General features: G+C 53.1%; 1 protein-coding gene across 2 annotated transcripts in view; it reads right to left on the minus strand.

The window, feature by feature from the left end:
- Positions 1–19,983, minus strand: part of GALNT15 (polypeptide N-acetylgalactosaminyltransferase 15) — a 44,039-nt gene extending 24,056 nt beyond the window's left edge. For both annotated transcript variants that reach the window (XM_040263653.1, XM_040263643.1), the window contains exon 1: positions 18,841–19,983. In XM_040263653.1, the coding sequence (XP_040119587.1) occupies positions 18,841–19,367 (527 nt within the window). In that variant the 5' untranslated portion in view covers positions 19,368–19,983. The remainder of the gene's footprint in view (positions 1–18,840) is intronic.
- Positions 19,984–20,762: the final 779 nt, after the last annotated feature.

The following is a 20,762-nucleotide window of genomic DNA, read 5'->3' on the forward strand; positions in this document are numbered from 1 at the left end:
TTTGTATATATCTTGCCACTCCCCTGTAGCCTGCAACTTTTCTGTAGAGAAATCAGCTGATGGCCTTATAGGGGTTCCCCTGTCATCCTCTCTTTAACTTTTGCCATTTTAATTATCATTTGTCTTGGTGTAGATCTGTGTCTGTCAGATGACACACAGGTGCTGACTTTACAAAGCCAGGGGCAGGGGTGTAAATCCATGGTTCGCACAACTGCAGGGAGACAAAATTCAGCCCTGCTTCCCAAGTAGTGTGGCCCCTGGGGCTCAGCTGTGGTTTCATCCACCCTTCTATGTGTGGGCAGCCTCTGGCATCTGCTGCTGAGCCCCTGAGCCGTGGCTGGGGGCACTCTCTAGGAGCCCGCGGAGGTAGGGGTCAGCGCGTGGAGACAGCAGCTGCTATAGTGGCGCTGCCCTTGGCATGCTACTTAGCAATGTGCGTTGCTACTGTGGAGGGCTGGGCTTCTTCCAAGAACACCTCTCGTTGAGCTGGGCCACGCTCCAGGCCCTTCAGGCTGCCTCCCAGCAGCCAACTCCAGTCCTCTCCCCAGGCCAGGCCTCTGAACTCCGAGTCTCAGCACCCAGCCCCAGTCCGTAGCAGCAGACCTGTGTCTCAGGCTGGGTGCCCAGCCTTGTGGCTGGACCATCTGTGCAGGCCTCTCTGCTCTGTCTGCCACAGGCTGGTGGCTGGGCTTGCCTCTGAGCCTCTGAAGCTCCGTTTGGGAGCTCCCCACTGGTGAAGGGGCTTCCCAGGGTTCAGGAACATTTCCTCTTTTCAGCTCCGTCACAGAGACCCAGGAACTGTCCCACTTACCTGCCTTTCCCCTTTCATCCTGCCCAGTTGCATAGAAACCCTTCTTGTCCTTTCAGGAGTTTGAGGTCTTCTGTTACGGCCCGGGAGGTGCTCTGTGAGAACTGCCCCACCTGTAGATGTGTTTTTGATGTATTTGTAGAAGGAGGTGAGTTCCATGTTCTTCTACCCTGCCATCTTGATCAGAGCTCTCTACATGCTAATTATTATTCTGATTAATATTGTAATTATTATTGAAGAAGGGGCAAGGATTGAACCTTTGGGAGCAGTAACAACATGCCAGATGCTGTGTCAAGCCCTTTACGCACCTTAATGCCTGTTGGGTCTGTGGCTTGGACCACCTCATCCCACTTTTCAGATGAAGAAACTGAGGCTCAGAGGGAACAAGGCTCATCAAAGCCACATGATCAGTGATTGGCAGAGCTGGATATTACACCTTCACAGCAGTCACACCCTTTTCCCTTTGCTGGCTTGTGACCGGACCAACGTGTGTGTGTGTGTGTGTGTGATGGTGTGATGGTGTGATCTCTGCCGGGAGACTGACAGGTTCCCACCTTCCTCTCCAGGTGAAGAGAATGCTCTGCTTTATGTTTGCTGAGCATGGGGCCTGTGAGGATTCCGAGTGAATCCACAGTGGAATGAACTCTAATAACAACCTGACCCATAAAGCAGCATCCAGTTCATACCTGTCCACAAAGGCACTTTTAAAAAATGAACTGCTAGAGCACGCCTTTCCAGGTTGCAGCTGCTGAAACCACCCGTCTGTCCTCAGAGAGGCTTTTGCATTTGAACTGGGGTGGTCTCAAGGACCTCAGACTTCTAACATCTAAAGGCATCTGTGCTGGCCTGGGGATCAGCCCAGCTGCTCACCAGCTGGACACCCCTCTGCTGGATGCGTCCCAGCTGAAGCTGGAGCTCTCAATGCACCGGAAACTTGCCTGTGACTCTCTGGGAAAAATGCTACATGGGGAGGGATTGGTTCTAGGTGAGTGCTTTTAGATAAAGGTGAAACAGAAACCTTAGATGATGGAACAACAAAGCACGTGAACATCTCATAAGCTGGCTGTGACAACTGTAATACTGTTTCTGTATTTATACACTATTTCTTTTCATAAAGTATTCAAAGTCGCTCCAAACTGGGAAAAGAGTCCGTCAAGGCTGTATCTTGTCACCCTGCTTATTTAACTTATATGAAGAGTACATCATGAGAAACGCTGGGCTGGAAGAAGCACAAGCTGGAATCAAGATTGCTGGGAGAAATATCAATAACCTCAGATATGCAGATGACACCACCCTTATGGGCAGAAAGCGAAGAAGAACTAAAGAGCCTCTTGATGAAAGTGAAAGAGAAGAGTGAAAAAGTTGGTTTAAAACTCAGCATTCAGAAAAGTAACATCATGGCATCTGGTCCCATCACTTCATGGGAAATAGATGGGGAAATAATGGAAACAGTGACAGACTTTATTTTGGGGGGCAACAAAATCACTGCAGATGGTGATTGCAGCCATGAAATTAAAAGACACTTACTCCTTGGAAGAAAAGTTATGACCAACCTAGACAGCATATTAAAAAGCAGAGACATTACTTTGCCAACAAGGGTCCATCTAGTCAAGGCTCTGGTTTTTCCAGTGGTCATGTATGGATGTGAGAGTTGGACTGTGAAGAAAGCTGAGCGCCGAAGAATTGATGCTTTTGAACTCTTGAGAGTCCCTTGGACTGCAAGGAGATCCAACCAGTCCATTCTAAAGGAGATCAGTCCTGAATATTCATTGGAAGGACTGATGCTGAAGTGGAAACTCCAATACTTTGGCCATCTGACGTGAAGAACTGACTAATTGGAAAAGACCCTGATGCTGGGAAAGATTGAAGGTGGGAGGAGAAGGGGACAACAGAGGATGAGATGGTTCGATGGCATCACCGACTCAATGGACTTGAGTAAACTCCGGGAGTTGGTGATGGACAGGGAGGCCTGGCGTGGTTCAGCCTAGGGGGTTGCAAAGAGTTGGACACGACTGAGCGACTGAACTGAACTGAACTGATTCAAAGTCACCCCAAAGAAGTATGCACAACAAAATGATGATTTAAAAAAAAAAAAAAAGCCTAAAAAGAATGCTGCCTGCTGGTCCTGTAAAAAAAGAATGTTGCAGCCATCAGACAGTACAGCTCCTTCCCCGCCCCACCTCTCCGTGTACCCCGAGGGGATTCAGGATAGAGGAAAACAGGCTACTGAAGATGAGTATCTAAGAAATGATTTCAGTGAGCCCAGATTCTCGCATCTTCCCACACAGAGCAACGCACTAAGATCATTAACTCGAGATGTCTGTTTTTTGTGATTAGCAGCAATCTCTTGATGTTCGACTCCATTCGATGTTGACTCCATGGTTTATTTGCTTTTCTTTTTTTCCAGCAAAAGCTCCTATAAATCTGGCTCCTCTCTTACTTCTGGGGAGCAGTTCCTCAGCTGTCTGAGTTGATGTCTCCCCGGTTACAGTCCAGTAAGGTTCCCAAATAAAACACACCTCTCAACTCTTAGGTTGTGCCTTTTTCTTGACAAGTGGAAAGTCAACATTTGGAAAAGGCTGTACATGTGTAGGTCAAAAGAGCCTTAATTCTCTAGAGAGAATTTAAAATTTGACTCTAAGCTTCCTGGAACCCAAAGTAAAATGGGAGATTTAGAGAATTGTTACCGTCAGAAAAGCTACATACCAGGTAGACTTTTTTTTATACAATTGATAACTTTTCCATTTGAAATCATTTAAGACCCACAAGAAGTTGCAAAAGTAGTACAGAGAATTCCCATGTTATCCTCACCCAGCTCCACCCAGGGAGAGAATTGTACACCACCACCCACAACTACCAAAACCAGGAATTTGACATGGTTCAATACTGTGAAGTCACATACAGACCTTATTTAGATTTCACCTGTTTCTAAATATAGCACTGATTTGTAAAAGAAATTCTGATGGACTTTAGGGCTTCTCTGCTGGCTCAGTGGTAAAGAATCTCCTGGCTCAGTCCAGGAGACACAGGTTCAGCTCCTGATCCAGGAAGATCCCACATGCTGTGGGGCAGCTAACTGGGGTCTCCTGCATTGCAGGTGGGTTCTTTACTGAGCCACAAGGGAAGCCCAGCTAAGCCCAAGGGCCATGACTATTGAGCTGTGCTCTAGAGCCCGGGACCCGCAGCAAGGGAAGCCACCGCAAGAGAAACCCGCTCACTGCTCCTAGAGAGTGGCCCCCACTCACAGCAACTAGAGACAACCCTGCTCTGCCGTGAAGACCCAGCACAGCGACAACCAAATAAGCAGAATTTTAAAAGGAGAAACTCCTGTGGACTCTAGAAAGAAGGCCCTCTTAAAGAGATGACAGTATTCTTAGAAGCATCCCCGAGATGAACAAAGTAGTGAACTACACATGATTGCAGCTTGATTTCAGGGCTATTCAAATAACACATTGGAAGTGGAACAATACCAGGAATACTGAAAAGGAGTCTTACCACAGTGAACTCAGCGGGCACAGAAAAACCCCAAAACATTATTTGGGCGGTTGCTTGCATGATGGCTGTTTTCTGAGTCAGAGAGGAGAGGAATTGGGGACAAAGAGGCTTGCATATGGGGTTCCCACGGGTGTAGATTCAGAGGGACTGAAGTCCATCACCTCAGAACACAGCCATACCATCCCAAGGGAGTGACCCTTTGCTCTATCCCCAGTCTATAGAATATGAGGATAGGAAACAACGCACACGCGTGCGTGTGTGCACACGTGTGTCCTTGTAGTGAAATCGAACAACAACAAGTGAAAGGTGCTCAGCTGTGCCCGACTCTTTGCAACCCCATGCACTATACAGCCCATGGAATTCTCTAGGCAAGAACACTGGAGTGGGTGGCCTTTCCCTTCTCCAGGGGATCTTCCCAGCCCAGGGATCGAACCCAGGTCTCCCGCATTGCAGGCAGATTCTTTACCAGCTGAGCCACAGCTTGGGCTACCCTTGTGGTTCAGCTGGTAAAGAGTGCACCTGCAATGTGAGAGATCCGGGTTCAATCCTTGAGCTGGGAAGATCCTCTGGAGAGAGGGCTTCCCTGATAGCTCAGTTGGGAAAGAATCCGCCTGCAATGCAGGAGACCTGGGTTTGATTCCTGGGTTGGAAAGATCCCCTGGAGAAGGGACAGGCTACCCACTCCAGTATTCTGGCCTGGAGAATTCCATGGGCTGTATAGTCCATGGGGTTGCAAGGAGTCAGACACAACTGAGTGACTTTCACTCACTCACTTACTCAGCTCATAGCTGATTCACTTTGCTGTACAGCAGAAACCAATGCACATTGTAAAGCAACTAGACTCCAATAAAAAAAAAAAAAAAGAATGGAGCTGTTAGGGGAAGCACCCTGACTGAGACCGCCCGCCCTGGCCAGGCGCCATAGTAACCATTCGCATGAGCTGTTTTATGACAGGAGATCCTGGTAAGGAATACGGAACTAATCAGCCACCACCAACCGGAAGAGTTCGGGAAAGGTGGAAAGGAGACACCGCGTGTCCGTCCATTTCCCAGAATCCCTCTCACTAGCATCCATCTCGGCTGAGCGATGCGTGCGCCACCAGGAAAGACTCTGAGTTAGAATGATTGGCCAAAGACCACCCGGAAACTAATCCCATCACCATAAAACCCGAGACTGTGAGCCACGCGGCAGAGCAGTTCTCCTGGGTCCGCTCACCCTGCTGCTCTCCACCCGGGCGCCCTTTCCCAATAGAATCTCTTGCTTTGTCAGCCACATGTGTCTCCTCGGACAATTCATTTCCGAGGGTTAGACAAGACCCCAGTTTCGGGCCCTGGAAGGGGTCCCCCTTCCTGCAACAGTGCTGGCCCTGAGCGAGCGCTCTGCATTCACTGCCTTCATCAGAAGATATATTATTACTGCAGGATGGATCCCAAAGGCTCTTGCAAGCCTCGAAATTCTGTGCTCCTGACTCTTCGGAGAGCCCTTTGCATACAACAGGGAGAAGGGATGAGGACGAAACAGGGGAGCGCGGTTTTCGAAGACAGTCTCATAGGCCTGTCCTGCTCTCCCTCCGTGTCCTGTCCAGAGTTTTCTAGATTTTACAAGTAGAAAGGACTGTGTTCTATCTTCCTGGTGAGAGAGACGGGTGAAGAGATGACAGGGAAGGTGCGTGGCTGGGATGAACTCAACTGGCTTCGAGGACTTTGAAAAGCAAGCAAGCTTTGGAAACTCTTCAAGGCTAAGGGGGTGGGGGCTCCCTGAGCTGTGGAGGCGGGTGTCTGGCAGCAGCTCAGAGAGGACCCTTCACGTGCTCCAGGGAAAGAGGCTCACACATCCTCAGGATATAAGCAGATGGCTCTGGAATACCTCTTCGGGCAACCACAGAGCTGCCGGGGCTGCGAGCTGAAAGTAACCATGGTGGCAATGTGGTGCTCCCAGGAGGATCGGCGTGGGCTCCTGGGGGCAGGCCAGCTCTCCCACCGAGGCTCTGAGAGCAGCGCAAAATAGCAGAGACAGAGCTTCGGTCAGGCCTGTGTCTCAGGGCCCGCAAGATGCTCTTCAGAGGAGCCAGGATTGATTCTTTTGCTTCTGGGGGGTGGAGTGAACAAGAACAGGGGTCTATGGGCTGGGCAGGCTGTGCAGAACCCCGTGGAAGGAAGAGGCTCTGGATACATGCCTGGGCTGCTGGGGTCCAAGGTCATCACTCCAGCGACGGCCTCATCAGCCTCTGGGCAGCACCGTGTCACACGGGGGTGGCCAGATGGGTCCATGTGGTAGCCCAGGGGCAGAGAGGGGTGTGGGAGGAGATTCCCTGAGAGCTCCAACACCCTGACAGTTGAGGGAATCTTGGGAAATTCAGTTCAGTTCAGATGCTCAGTCGTGTCTTTGCGACCCCATGGACTGCAGCATGCCAGGCTTCCCTGTCCATCAACTCCTGGAGCTAACTCAAACTCCTGTCCATCAAGTTGGTGATGCTTAGGAAGAGTGCATATCAGACTTTGACACTGAATTCAAATCCCAGAGCTGTCTTGGACGAGAGACATAGGCTTACTAATAGCCATCCTTCCTTTCAACAGTTTCCAGATCCACAGGCCCAGTCGCTTCTGTAGTAACCAATGCTTATTTTTCAGAATCTCCTTGATTCCAATAAGTCCTTTTCAAGCATGCAGTTTACTCTCAATTTTTTAATCTGCAAAATGGGTTTGTTGGAAGGAGCAAATGAGTGAATTCATATAAAGTGCTTAGACCAGTGCCCTACTCATAAGTAACCTTCCAGTACAGGCTGTTTATTATCGATTCCTGCAAACCTTCCAAGAGCCTGACTACCTCAGCTTCTTCATCCGTAAAATGAGGATAAGATGTACAGTGACCGTTAAGGACTACAGGAAGATTAAAAATCTCATGTAAATGGAATCATATGATCTGCGGCATTTCGTGCCTGGCTTCCTTTACTTTGCACAGCGTTTTCAAGGTTCATTGTGTTGAAGCATGTATCAGTACTTCACTCCTCTTCACTGGTGAATGTTGTTCCGTTGTTTGAACAGACCTCACTCTGTCCATTCATCAGTTGATGGACATTTGAGTATTTCCATTTTTGGTTATTATGAGTGGTGCTGCTATGACCATTCATGTGTAATTTTCATGTGAACATGTGTTTCCAATTCTCTTGGGTATATACCTAGAACTGGCATTGTTGAGCTATGCGGTAAATGAATGTTTGATATTTTGAGGAACTGCCAAACTGTATTCCAACAGCTGCACCATTTTGTATTCCAGCAATTTTGTCACAGCCTTGTCATCACTTGCTATTGTCTTTTTTTTTTTTGTAATTTAGTCATTTCAGTGGGGGTGAAATGGTGCCTCACTGTGGTTCTAATTTGCATTTCTCCACTGACTAATGATTTGAGCATCAGCTCCTGTGCTTTTTGGTAATTTCCTATGTATTATTTGGAGAAATGTCTATTCAAATCCTTTGCCTATGTTTAAGTAGGATATCTTTTTATTTTTATTATAAGGGGTATTTATAGGTTCTGATGCAAGTTCCTAATCAGATACATGATTTGCAAATACTTTCTACCATTTCTGGGCTGTCTTTTCACTTTCTTGAAGAACACTTAAAAATTTTATGAAGGCCAATTTACTCATCTTTTAAGTCACTAAATTCTGAGGTGGTATGTATGTGGCACTAGGTAAGGCATATGCAGTCCATTCTGAGATGAGAAAACTGGAGCCCAAAGGGCTCAAGTGACCTGCTCACAGCTGCACAGCAAACGGGACTTCCTCGGGGGCCCAGCAGTAAAGAAACTGCCTGCAATACAGGAGCCGCAGGAAACTCTGGGTTGATCCCTGCGTCAAGAAGATCCCTCGAGGGAGGGCACGGCAGCCCGCTCCAGTGCTCTTGCCTGGAGAATCCCATGGACAGAGGAGCCTGGTGGGCTACAGTCCCTGGGGTTGCAAAGAGTCGGGCACGACTGAAGCGCCTTAGCATGCCTGCACACACAGCAAACAGCGGACGGCCAGTGTGACTCTCTACACCTTGTGCTCTTGACCAGTACATGGACACTGGCATCCTGGACTGAAGCGCATGTTGTGAATTCAGTCCTAAAGCTTGTGTTCGTTCCAGTGACTGTGATGGGAGGGGATTATCTGAAGAACATATAATCCCTTTGTTTCATCAAATGCTCCGGGCTGTCTACACTGATTTAGTAAAGTCCTCAGAAACCAACTTCCTTTGATCCCACTGTCTTGGCTGCCTTAGAAACTTGCTTCTGTGCAGTCTTGCTTGGCACCATGCTCTCAGCTTTTCTCAGAGAACAGTGAAAGAAAGCTTTTCATGACAACTGCTTTGCATCATGGTCTCCGTAACACCTGTGGAGGCGTGGTCTCCTCCAGCACTTTCTTCTGTCCCATCCATACAACTCTGGAGGAAATTTTCTCAAGACAGAAGTGCCAGGAAAATCCTTTCCTCCTTTGAGGACATGATGTGTGTCCTCCTCCTGAGCAACAAGGGTCTCGATATTTATGGTGTTTCCTGTTTCACTTTGGCCGCCAGGAACCTCAGAGTAAGAAAATGGTGACTCAGCTGGTTAAGAATCTGCCTGTAATGCGGGAGCCCTGGGTTCAATCCCTGGGTTGGGAAGATCCCCCGGAGAAGGGAACATCCACCCACTCCAGTATTCTGGCCTGAAGAATTCCATGGGACTGTACGGTCCCTGGCGTTGCAAAGAGTTGGACATGACTCAGCGGCTTTCACTTTCCTAGTCATTGATTGCCTATTTTCACTCTAATTTTCTCTTTGATCTCAACTTTCTATTTTCTATCCAGTCATAAAACAGTTATTGACTGACAACCTACTACGTATAAGGACTGGGAGGAGGATTAAATACAATAAGTCCCCTCCATATGAATCTTCAAGTTGCAGACTTTCAAAGATATGAATGTGCATCTGATTCCAACAAGGAACGAGACCCTGTGCCATCAGCGTCAGGGGTGAGCGACACTGCAGCTCGCCCTCCGTCTCCCAAGGCTGACGACCTTCAGCTCTACCATCTCCCGCCTTCTCTGTCTCCTCCATTCAGCAGCTCTTCCTGCCCGTTCACCCAGCACCAGCCCCTGTGTGCCAGCTGTTGCACTGGACTACTGTACCATTCAAGGTACTGCCCTGTAAGATTAGAAACTATTTCTTTATTTTTTGTGATTTTTTTAATGTATCATTTGTGTGAAAAGTATTATAAACTGGTTACAGTACAGTACTATTGAGTTGGTGATGCCATCCAACCATTTCATCCTCATTGGATGTCATTACCAACTCGATGGACATGAGTTTGAGTAAGCTCCGGGAGGTGGTGATGGACAGGGAGGCCTGGCATGCTGCAGTCCATGGGGTTGGGAAGAGTCGGACACGACTGAGCGACTGAACTGAACTGAGCAGTTTTATGTAGCCCATTGTGTTTGCTGGGTACCTAGGCTAACTTTGTTGGACTTGCGAACAAACTGGACTTGGGAATGTGCTCTTGGAACAGAACTTGTTCACATGTAGGGGCTCATCGTAGATAGAAGGCTTGAAGCAGAGTTGTGTGATGCCCCCACCCGTATCCCCTGGGGGGTATCCTAGAGTACAGCACAGCTTGACTTTCAACCGTCTGGCGGTTTTCTCTGACGGCCAGAGATGTTCCTCTTACGCACCAGCACCTGGAGAGCTGCAGAGTCACCTCCTCCGGCCCCAGGAGCTGCCTGCAGTCGGAGCCTGAAAGGAGTCGGTGCATTAAAATCCAGCAGCCCAGACCCTAGGCGAGGGGCAGCAATTGCCGTCACCAGCTGCCCCCTCAGGGCTGAGCCTCAGCTGCCCACAGAGGAAACCGCCTGCAAAACCGCTTTTTGTCGGCTGTCCCCTATTCTCTGCCTCACCATCCCAGCCCCCAAGCAGGGCTCCCTGGCACCATGGACAAAACAAATCCTTGCCTTGGGGTCTGCCTTGGGGGGAACCCCAGCTCAGAGAGCCTCTGATGTTGTGGACTTTATATCCCATTAAACAGAAAATCAAAGAATTATTCAACAGCTGAGGCCAGGACCTGAGGGTGGGTGGGGCACAGTCAGAGAAGGTGCCTGGTGGGGAATGGTGTTCCTGGCGGATGTCACAGCTTCTGCTAAGGACTGGAGGTGGGCAGGGGCTTGCCGTGTACCAGGAATGGAAAGGAAGATTTTCCCAAGTACACTTCCCTTTATCTTGACTAAACAGGATGTTAGGAGCAATTTTCTATTTCGTGATGTATCTTCAAGTCCATCAAGGGAATACAGTAGGTAGGAAGGCAAACAAGAGAGCAAAGGTTAGGGTCCATGCAGGGGACCTGGGCAAGTCCCTTCCCCTCCTGGGGTGACCGGGGTTCTTTCTGTCAAGTGGGGTTTGTTTGTTTGTTTTTTTGCTCTGTCTGTACCACGGCCTTGCTGGGGGGATGGGTGAGGCAGGGCAGAGAAACAGCTCTTGGACACTGAGAAGCAATGCTCAGATGTGACCTGGTCCGATGAGGCACTCCCAGAAGAAAAGCTTGCTTTTATTATTAAGTGATGGTGCCGCTTTCTTTGTCCTTCAACCAAACGCCTGGTGCATGTTTTACGCTCTCGGTGTGTGGATAACACACAAGTGTCCAAAAGCCCACCCGAGCTCACTTGTCCACTTTCTGAGCGGCAGCAGGGAGGAAGGAAGGACCCAGGGCTTTGGAACCAAATCAATGTGGCTCTGAATCTTATACCCGCTAATTAGCCAACACGGGGAGGCTGAGACCCCCCCTCTAATCCAGGGCTGCTGCCTGGATTAAAAGGGATCGTTCTGGCTCAGGAGAGCTGCTCAGTGCACACAAACTTCACACTCGGAGATCAGAAGAGCCTGGATCTGTGTGGACACACAGATGCACGCCCTGGCCTTCTGCAGCTCTGGGGTCCCCTGTGACCTCAGAACGTGCATTTGGAGGCTGATTCCGAAGAGAAGGAGCCACAGCCGCGCACCAGATGGCCTGGCTGTGATGCAAACCCTCGTCTGCCCTCCCCTTGCCTGGCCAGAGGAGAAAGGTTTCTGCTGGGTTTTCTAAAGCTGGTTTGGAGTTCCTGACCCCTGTGCGTGCTAAGTCGCTCCACAACTCCTACCAAATCAGTCGAGGTCCCCCACTGAGATGGGCTTCCCTGTCTCAGCCCTGACCCCACCCATGTCGCAGCTGGTTGCTTGTCTGCAGCCCTCAGGGTATCCTAAGCTCCTTAGGGGTGGGGGCTGGGGCTTGCTCACCTTCCCACTTTCCATAGTCGCTAACCAAGCACTCAGAGCTGGACATGACGGAAGTGACTTAGAATGCATGCGGGCACAAAGAAATATTTATTCAGAGAATGAAGGTGGATGCTGTTCTTGCTCTCAAGAGGTATACAGGCTGGCTGTCTATAGGAACAGGATAATGATACAAATGCCCTGCATTCTACAAAAACCCCTGGGTTCAGCCCATGGTGCCCCTAACTGGTGAAGGTCATCGTGGAGACCACAATTTCCAGGCCAGGCCTGGGGCCAGGGCTGCTGGGACACAGCCTGGGGACGATGCTTTAGAGCAGTGGTCTCCAGCCTTTTTGCAAGGAGGGCCGATTTCATGGAAGACAATTTTTCCATGGACCGGAGAGGGGGATGGTTTGGGGATGATTCAAGAACATTACACTTTATTGTGCTCCTATAAGAATCTAGAGCTTCTCTCATGGATCAGTTGGTAAAGACTCTGCCTTCAATGCAGGAGACCCAGTTTCGATACCTGGGACAGGAAGATTAGCTGGAGAAGGGATAAGCTACCCACTCCAGCATTCTTGGGCATCCTTGGTGGCTCAGCTGGTAAAGAATCTGCCTGCAATGCGGGAGACCTGGGTTCAGTCTCTGGGTTGGGAAGATCCCCTGGAGAAAGGAAAGGCTCCCCACTCCAGTATTCTGAACTGGAGAATTCCATGGACTGTACAGTCCATGGGGTCGCAAAGAGTTGGACACGACTGAGCGACTTTCACTTTCACTTATGAGAATCTAGGGCTTCCCCTGGTAGCTCAGATGGTAAAGAATCCGCCTGCAATGTGGGAGACCCAGGTTCGATCCCTGGGTCGGGAAGGTCCCCTGGAGAAGGGCATGGCAACCCACTCCAGTATTCTTGCCTGGAGAATCCCCATGGACAGAGGAGCCTGGTGGGCTACAGTCCCTGTTTTCACACAGAGTCGGACACGACTGAGCGACTAACACTTTCACTACTTTCACTTTATGGGAATCTAATGCCACCACTGATCTAACAGGAGGCGAGGCTCAGATGGTAACACGAGTAGCGGGGCCCACTGCAAATGCAGATGGAGCTTTGCTTGCCTGCCCACCGCTCAACTCCTGCTGTGCAGCCTGGTTTTCTAACAGGGCACGGGTCGGTGCCAGTTGGTGGCCTGGGGGTTGAGGACCCCTGCCTTAGAGGGACAGACAAAGGAGTTTACAGATGAGAGAGAGGTGTGGACGGGCTTGAGCCTACATATGAGGCTGAGGATGCCAGCCTGTCACTGCCCACGGAGGAGACAAGCCACACAAGGTGCCCACAACCCTCTTCTCTCTGTGGAGGGATCTCCAAAGTCTCCCAGCCTCCTCTGAGGGGCTCCAGGCACCCTTGGCTTTGCTCTGACCCTGGTTCCCTTGCCTTGGACTAATGAGGGCTGCACACGAGAATCTCTGACAGTGAGTCCTTGTGGGCTGTGTTCAGTTGGTTAGTCTGTGGGGAGGAGCTGGCCACGGTCATTCATAAAACCCCCCAGTTGATTCTCACATGCAGGCAGCGCTGTGAACTGGAACCCTCATCAGTGTTACTCAAGCTTTGACATGAACACAAATCACCTGGGAATCTTGTTAGAAACAGATTTTCCAGCAGTAGGGCTGAGTGGGTCTGAGACTCTGCATTTCCGATGTTGCAGGTCTGAAGCCCCACACTTTGAGGGCTCTGGAGTAAATAAACACTAGCTTTCACTTGTGGCTCAGCTGGTAAAGAATCCTGCAGTGCGGGAGACCTGGGTTCAAACCCTGGGTTGGGAAGATCCCCTGGAGAAGGAAATGGCAACCCACTCCAGTATTCTTGGGCTTCCCTTGTGGCTCAGCTGGTAAAGAATCCTCCTGCGATGTGGGAGACCTGGGTTCAATCTCTGGGTTGGGAAGATCCTCTGGAGAAGGGAACGGCTACCCACTCCAGTGTTCTGGCCTGGAGAATTCCGTGGCCTGTATCGTCCATGGGGTCACAAAGAGTCGGACACGACTGAGCGACTTTCACTTTCACTAGTAATTAAAAAAGATAAGATGCAGGTTGACCGCTTCTGGTCTAACCCTCAAACCACAAGGCAGGACCCCCCAACCCTGCGTACTGGGTGTTCCATCTCAGAGGATGGCACTCGGCACAGTCTACACCGCAGCCCCATGTGGGGGCTGGATCCAGAGTGGAGATGCAGAGAGCTGCCCTCCCTGGCTGTGGCTTTGCTGGACTCGGGGGGCTTGGTGATCACAGGGTACCTTTGTGACCTGACCAGCCAGGCAGCACACGCACGGGCTTGTTTTCCCTCTCATTACAGGTGGGGCATTAGCTGGGCTCCCGCCCCCATCTCTGCCCAGTTACTGACTGCTCCCCACTCCCAGCTCCTACCAAATCAGTAGTGGTCCCCTCACCTGCCCTAGGGCTGGGCCCGCCCGCTCAGATTTACTGATGCCCTGGCAGCTGTCCTCGTTTGCAGCCCAGCTGGCAGAGCCATCCTGCGGTGTCTGGCTGCCTGTCAGGAACTGACCTGACACTGTGGAGAGCCACACCCCCTCCTCCTTGACAACATGTCACAACTCCAGAGGACGCCCAGGCCTCAGCCCAGACTGACTATTTAAGAATCCTTGCAAGTGGGACCCGGGCAGGAGTCCTTTTTAAGACTTTCCAGGTAATTCCGAGAGCTGCCAAGTTTGCGATGGTTTGGCAGCCAGAGGCTGCCGAAGATAATTCATGGGTCAGAGAAAGGACAATGGTGTGCAGTCCACAGGTGCCCCTCCAAGCTTCTTTCCAGCTCACTCCCCTGACCTACCCTTGAGAATATGCCAAGGGCGTCTTCCGTTTGGACTTGAACACTAGGGGAAGTTGGCATACGTGCCTTCTCGGTTGCATCACAAGCCTCCGCGAGGGCTTTACCGTTATCACCACTTCACAGGTGGGGAAACTGAGGCTCAGGGAGGTTGAGTGATGGCGCAAGGTCACACGGTAAGGGGTCGTGTCCAGAATTCAGCCCTGGGGCCACTGTCCCATGGGTGTATGGTTTCGTCATGGGGTGGGTACACAGCCAAGGAAACCCAGAGCAAACCATAACACAAAGTCAAAGTCAGAGTTAGCAAGTAGCGCAGAGCCAGCTACAGCTGAGCTGCCGTTTGCGTTCAAGTACAAACCCGGGGCCATGAAAGCGACTGCATTCCTTTCGGCCTTTCTTCTCTATCTTCCAACCCCAGTACTATTTCCCCTGTGGAAACATCCAGAACCCCACTGCCTCTCCACTTGACACCCCGCAGGGCTCTGCGGGCCTCCTGGGCACGAAGCCTTTCTGTCTCCCCCATTCCTCTGATTACAGGAAGCAGCCTTCATTCAGCCTCCGAGGCCTTCCCTGAGTGCCAAGGGGCAGATTCAAGCAGTTGTCAATTAGGGGAGAAGGGAGGGACGTGAGAGCAGGGAGAACCAGTCAAGAGGAACAACAGTGGAGCCTTGGGCCAGGGTCCTGGGTCCCCATCAAGGGATGCACACAGCAATACCTTTGCGCTGTTTTGCAGAAACTGAAACGCCCTCCAGCTGGGAGAAGTTAACTGTTCACTGCCCACAAGCATGTAGACCCCAGGCCAGTTGGAACCAGAGCGGTAATGATGCTGACTCCCGCTTATCTAGTGAAAGGGAAAGTCACTCAGTTGTGCCTGACTCTTTGTGACCCCATGGACTATACAGTCCAAGGAATTCTCCAGGTCAGAGGACTGGAGTGGGGAGCCTTTCGCTTCTCCAACCCAGGGACTGAGCCCAGATCTCCCGCATTGCGGGCGGATTCTTCAACGCAGCCACCAGGGAAGCCCAGCTACCAACCAATTAGAAGAAGGTCCCTGAGCTGCTCACGCCCTCTTTGAACCGTTACTATAAACCTTCTCGATGCCCCCTCCAGGTTGGGGGACACACAGTTTTGAGGGCATTAGCCTGCGGGGGTCCCCTTTGCCTGGCAAAGCAATAAAGCTGTTCTTGTTTACTTCACCCCAAACTGTGTCTCCAGTATTTAGCTCAGTGTCAGAACACAGAGGCAAATTCAGCTTCACACTCACCCCCAGCTGTCTAGTACCAGCTTGTAAAAATTCAGATTGCTGGGCTCCAACTCAGAACCACGGAGAGCTTTTAGCAACGGTGTCTGAAAAATCTACTTTTTTAAAAAACAAGCAATCTGCAGGAATCTGACATGCACATATATTTGGGAACCAGTGATAAAGCCCCTCGCTGCTCCGGAGTGTGGTCTGTGGACCAGCAGTCCGGGGATCAGCCCGGAGCCTGATAGAAATGTTGCATCTCTGGCGCTTCCTCCCCTCCCCTCCCCCGGCCAAATATGTCATACTGCGTACTTTCACAGGATGCCCAGGGGATCTGCCTACACGCTGAAATTTGAGAAGCGCGCTCTGTGCAACCTGGTGAATACAGTGTCCTCAGACACACAGGAGAGGAGCTTCTGACATGGCTGTTCTTTAAAGGACTGCGTTTGGGGCCGGTTTTAAAGTCCCATCACCCTGGAGGAAGGTGGGGTTGGGGCCTCTCAACGGGTGAGAACCCGTTGTCATCCGGGTGCCCCGCGAGGAGGGGGAGGCGCTAGCGCCCGGAGTGCCCCTGGGGGGTGGGGGAGCTGGGGACCCAGGGCCGGGCTCGTGGCTGCAGGGACAGGCCGAAGCCAGGAGAGGGCGCCGCACACCTCCTGAAAGAGCCCTCCTGGGGGAGGGGAGACAGCCCGACGGACGAGCCCGGGACCAAGGGGCTTCCTGACGGCACCGTCCAGCAAACTCAGACAGCTGGTCACTCTGACCAGGAGTGGTGCACACACACCCGTGCACACATGCACCTATGCACATCACACGAACAACACCCACCCGTGCATTTAGGCCATAAGCACGCCAACAACGCACCCGCAAAAGTACACACGCACCATTTGCACAACACATTTATAACACACACTCAGCACACGCACACAAAACACATGAGCGGCACACTCACAGCAAATACACATGCTCACAGACCACACAGACACGCCAAACGAGCCGTCCATCGCAGCACACACACGCACACCCTCGCAGCTCAGGCGCACACCATGCCACACGCGCCACAGGCGGCGTACCGCATCCACGGGCTTCACAGCACTCAGCACACCATACGGATCACACATGTGCAGCACAGTCACAACACGATACGCGTGCACACGTACCACAAAAGCGTGCAGCCTGAGCATCGCATCACAACAGAGACACAATGTCACATGTACACGTGTGATGTGTGTACACGTCATGCGATCACGACGTGTGCACACACGAACCCTGACACCCTGAAGACACACACGCATACGTGACAGCACCCGCAGCTGTGCACACCACTAACACTGCGCACAACACACAGGCACAGCGTCCACGCAACACACAACGCAGCGCGTTCACCTTGCACGAGGCAGACACCCAGTCACACACACACACACACACAATCACAGACTCTTGATTGAGGCCGTGTGTCTGGTTAGTAAAACATTGTTGCTCTAGGCCAATGAAGTGAAGTGAAGTCGCTCAGTCGTGTCCGACTCTTTGCGACCCTATGGACTGTAGCCTACCAGGCTCCTCCGTCCGTGGGGGTTCTCCAGGCAAGAGTACTGGAGTGGGTTGCCATTTCCTTCTCCAGGAGATCTTCCTGACACAGGGATCGAACCCGAGTCTCCCCCATTGCGGGCAGACGCTTTACCCCCTGAGCCACCAGGGAAGCCAATGAAAAGATGCGTCAAAGAATTAGAAGACGCTCTATCGGCTCATCCAGCAGTCGTTTCTCCAGGCTCACCGCATGGCAAGGGAAGCAGGCACTGAATGAACCAACATCAAGGACCATTTACCCTCAGCTGCAGCGAGGGCTATGAATTAAAGCGGCCGGCAGCCCAAAACGGCGACAGGGCGGGCCTGGCCAGTTCTGGGAGTTTCCCGAAAGGAGCTGTTTCGGTTGAGACCTGGAGACAAGCAGCAGGGCGGAGGGTTGCGACCTGAAGGAGGCGCTGAGGTCCAGAGTCTGCGCACCTGCCCACCCCTGCGGGCTAGGAGCCGCGTAGCCTCCGAGGACTACGTGGCCCCGCCCCCTGCTGCCCCGCTCCCCCGCTCCCACCCGGAGGCGCGGAGGGTGGGTTTGCTTCCTGAGAAACTCTCCCGGCTCCGGGAAGAGTCGAGCCTACAAGGAAGGGATCCAAGTACCCAGCTACCCAGCTGCATTGCCCCTGGATGCTGGGGATGGTGGGGAGCGCAGGGCGTCCAGGACGAGCCCACCGTCTCCCTGAGCACAGTTTGTGGGTCATCACATCTCCCACCCTGCCTCCTGGGGTGGTCCCAGAGGTGATGGAGCCACCCTGCCAGGTCAGACTGCATCAGCGCAGTAGTCCAGCTCCTGGATCCTGCACTGCCCACCTTGTCTAGTGGACTAAGGGGCAAGGCATACTGTAGGGAGGGGCTCGGGCTGGTTGGAGCAAATCCCTGCTTTGGCGCCTCCCAGCTGTGTGATTGTGGACGAGTCACTTGGCCTCTCTGTGCCTCAAGAAAGTGAAAAAGTGAAGTCGCTCAGTCGTGTCCCACTCTTGGCTACCCCATGGACTGCAGCCCACCAGGCTCCTCCGTAATGGGATTTTCCAGGCAAGAGTACTGGAGTGGGCTGCCATTGCCTTCTCCGTGTTCATACCTATAAAATAGGCACGATAGCAGAGCTAGCACCCGTCTCGCTAAGCTGTAAGGCCTTTACCAGTCGATAGATGAAAAGCTCTTTGATTAAAGCCAAGCAATGGCAAGATCCACATAAATATTAACTGCAGTCGTTACCTTCATCCAAAAGAAAAGCAAGCCCAACACTCAGAATATGAAAATGTGCTGGAGTCTCAGTCCTGGAAGCGTCTCGGGGAACGTCGGCTCTCAAGCCCCTCGGGGTTAGAGATACCTTTGACGGGCAGATCCAGAGACAGAAGGACTGGAACCCGGGTCGGTGGGGAAGAGAAAGGACAGGAAGAGTTCCTCCTTCTCCGTCTCTAGGACGGTGGGTCTCCCCTGGAGGGCTGGTTAAAGACAGACGGCCGGACCGCACCCGGGGGTTCTGCCTCTGCGGCTCTAACAAGTTCCCAGGTGGTGCCGCCGGTCCGGGGACCGCACCTGGAGAAGCGCCGCCTGCCACAGCCGGGGCGGCGGGAGGAGCGTCTGCGCCCCTCCGGGAACCGGGAAGGGGCGGCCGGGGTTCACTTACAGCGGATGCCGCGAGCCCCTCCTGTGCCGGGGGCTGCGGGCACTGGGCGCCTCCTCCCGGCTGAGCGCGGTCCGCTCCCCCTCTTCGGACGCCTCGCCGTCCTCCCCATCCTCCTCCTCGGCCGCCCAGTCCCTCTCCGGGGCCACCGGGTCCTGCTGCTTGTGCGGCCGCGGGATGAGCCGGTAGCCGCCGCCTCGCCCGCCCCGGCTCCGGTTCCTTCCGGCCCTGGGCGAGGCCACGGCCACCAGGAGCTGGTCCTCCCGCAGGGAGACGAGGGGCGGCAGGGGGCCGTACTCCTGGTCCTCCTCCTCGGACTCCAGCAGCCACTCTTGGGGGTCCCCAAAGTCCAGGCGGTAGCCGGCCTGGGGGCTGCGCCCGGCCGCCTGGGGAGCTGGGGGCGCCCGGGGCAGGGCGTGCGAGGGCGGGTGCAGGGCCCCCAGCATCAGCAGCACGCACCCCAGCGCCAGGAGGGCGAGCAGCGCCTGCCGCCGGCAGGGTCCGTGTCTGCGCCGCTTCCTTACAAGCATGCTGCGCGGTGCTGCCAAACGCAACAGGCCATGGGCCACTTCACTGTCTCCTCCCGCTCCGGGGTCCTCCACGCTGGCAGCGCAACCCGGCTTCCTGGGTCCACTTGGAAGCTTTTTTTTTTTTTTTCTTTTTTGCCAGCTTACTTAACCTGGTCCTTTTCCCCCCGCAGCTGACACTTGCCAGCAGCGTGTGTAAGACCGGTTGCCACTGACAATCAGAAAACCACCGACCCAGGTCCCAGCCCAGGTCCTCTCTGAGCGGATGTCTTTAATTGCCTTCCGAAAGCCCATCCACGGGGGGCCGGGGAGGGGGGAACTTCAGATCGAACCCTGATGCCCTTTTCCTCTTTGGGAGAAAGAATAATTCCTTTCTGCTCAGGGGGCGAGTCCCACGTGTTTCGCTCCCAGCCCCCCGCCGCTTGCATGAAGGGTCAGGTTGCTGTGAGGTGTCTGGGGTGGAAGCCGGGAGGTCTCAGTCCGGCAGAGCTGACCCCCGTCCTCCTTTGGACCCTTCAGGTCAGGTCGGACCCACAGATGTGAAGCCGGAGCAGGCTAATTTGCTTTCACACATCGCTCCGCGCTCGGCCAAGACGCTGCGGGCCGGCGGGCGGGCGGGCGGGCGCCCGGCTCCTGGTCCTAAAGCCCTCAGTGTTCCCGGGAACACGACCCGGGGAAACAAACACTGCCGCTGCTGGGACCAATCCCGGCGGGAACACCCCGGGGAGGTCCGATCTGCATCTGGTCCCAGGAAGGCTTCTCTCCCCACCCAAAGGGGCGGGAAAGAGGATTCCCTCTTGATTTCCAGAAGGCTGTTCCTGGGACGGAAATGCAGGGGGGCTGTTTGCACCCTCAGTCTCCTATAGGTGACCCCCAGAGAGCCAGGCTGGGCCCTCCCTCCCTTCCTGAGGACCCCCGTCCTCCTCCTTCTGAAAGGGAGGTGAGCTGGTGGAGATGCTCCCATAACAAGCTCCTCCGGAGCCCCTGAATGCCCGCCCTGCCCCGGCCACCAAGCAGGTGAGGCCAGGGAGAGGGATGTTGAAACAGAAGGGGCACACTCCCTCCGTGATTAACTCCCTTCATTCAAACCACACATAATGATGAGCCTCCACCTTCTGCTGAAACTAATCCGGGGGCTGGGCGCAGAGACCGCAGCGAATAAAACAGCAAAATGTGTGCTTCATGGAACTTACAGCCTGGTGGGACAGACAAGCAAGATTGAGGCCTACAGTGGGAGAGATGGCGATAGTGCTAAGGCGAAGACAGAGGCAGGGGGCTGGAGAGCAGGGGCTGGAGGTGCGTAATCCACCCGGAGTCAGGAAGGGGCCTCAGAAGCTCTGCTGAAGGAGGGCTGGGCAGCTCGGTGCAGGGAGAGAAGCAGCAGGTGCAAAGGCGAGA

Source organism: Oryx dammah, unplaced genomic scaffold (genome assembly GCF_014754425.2).
Source record: "Oryx dammah isolate SB20612 unplaced genomic scaffold, SCBI_Odam_1.1 HiC_scaffold_2, whole genome shotgun sequence".
In the NCBI taxonomy this organism is placed as follows: Eukaryota; Metazoa; Chordata; class Mammalia; order Artiodactyla; family Bovidae; genus Oryx; species Oryx dammah.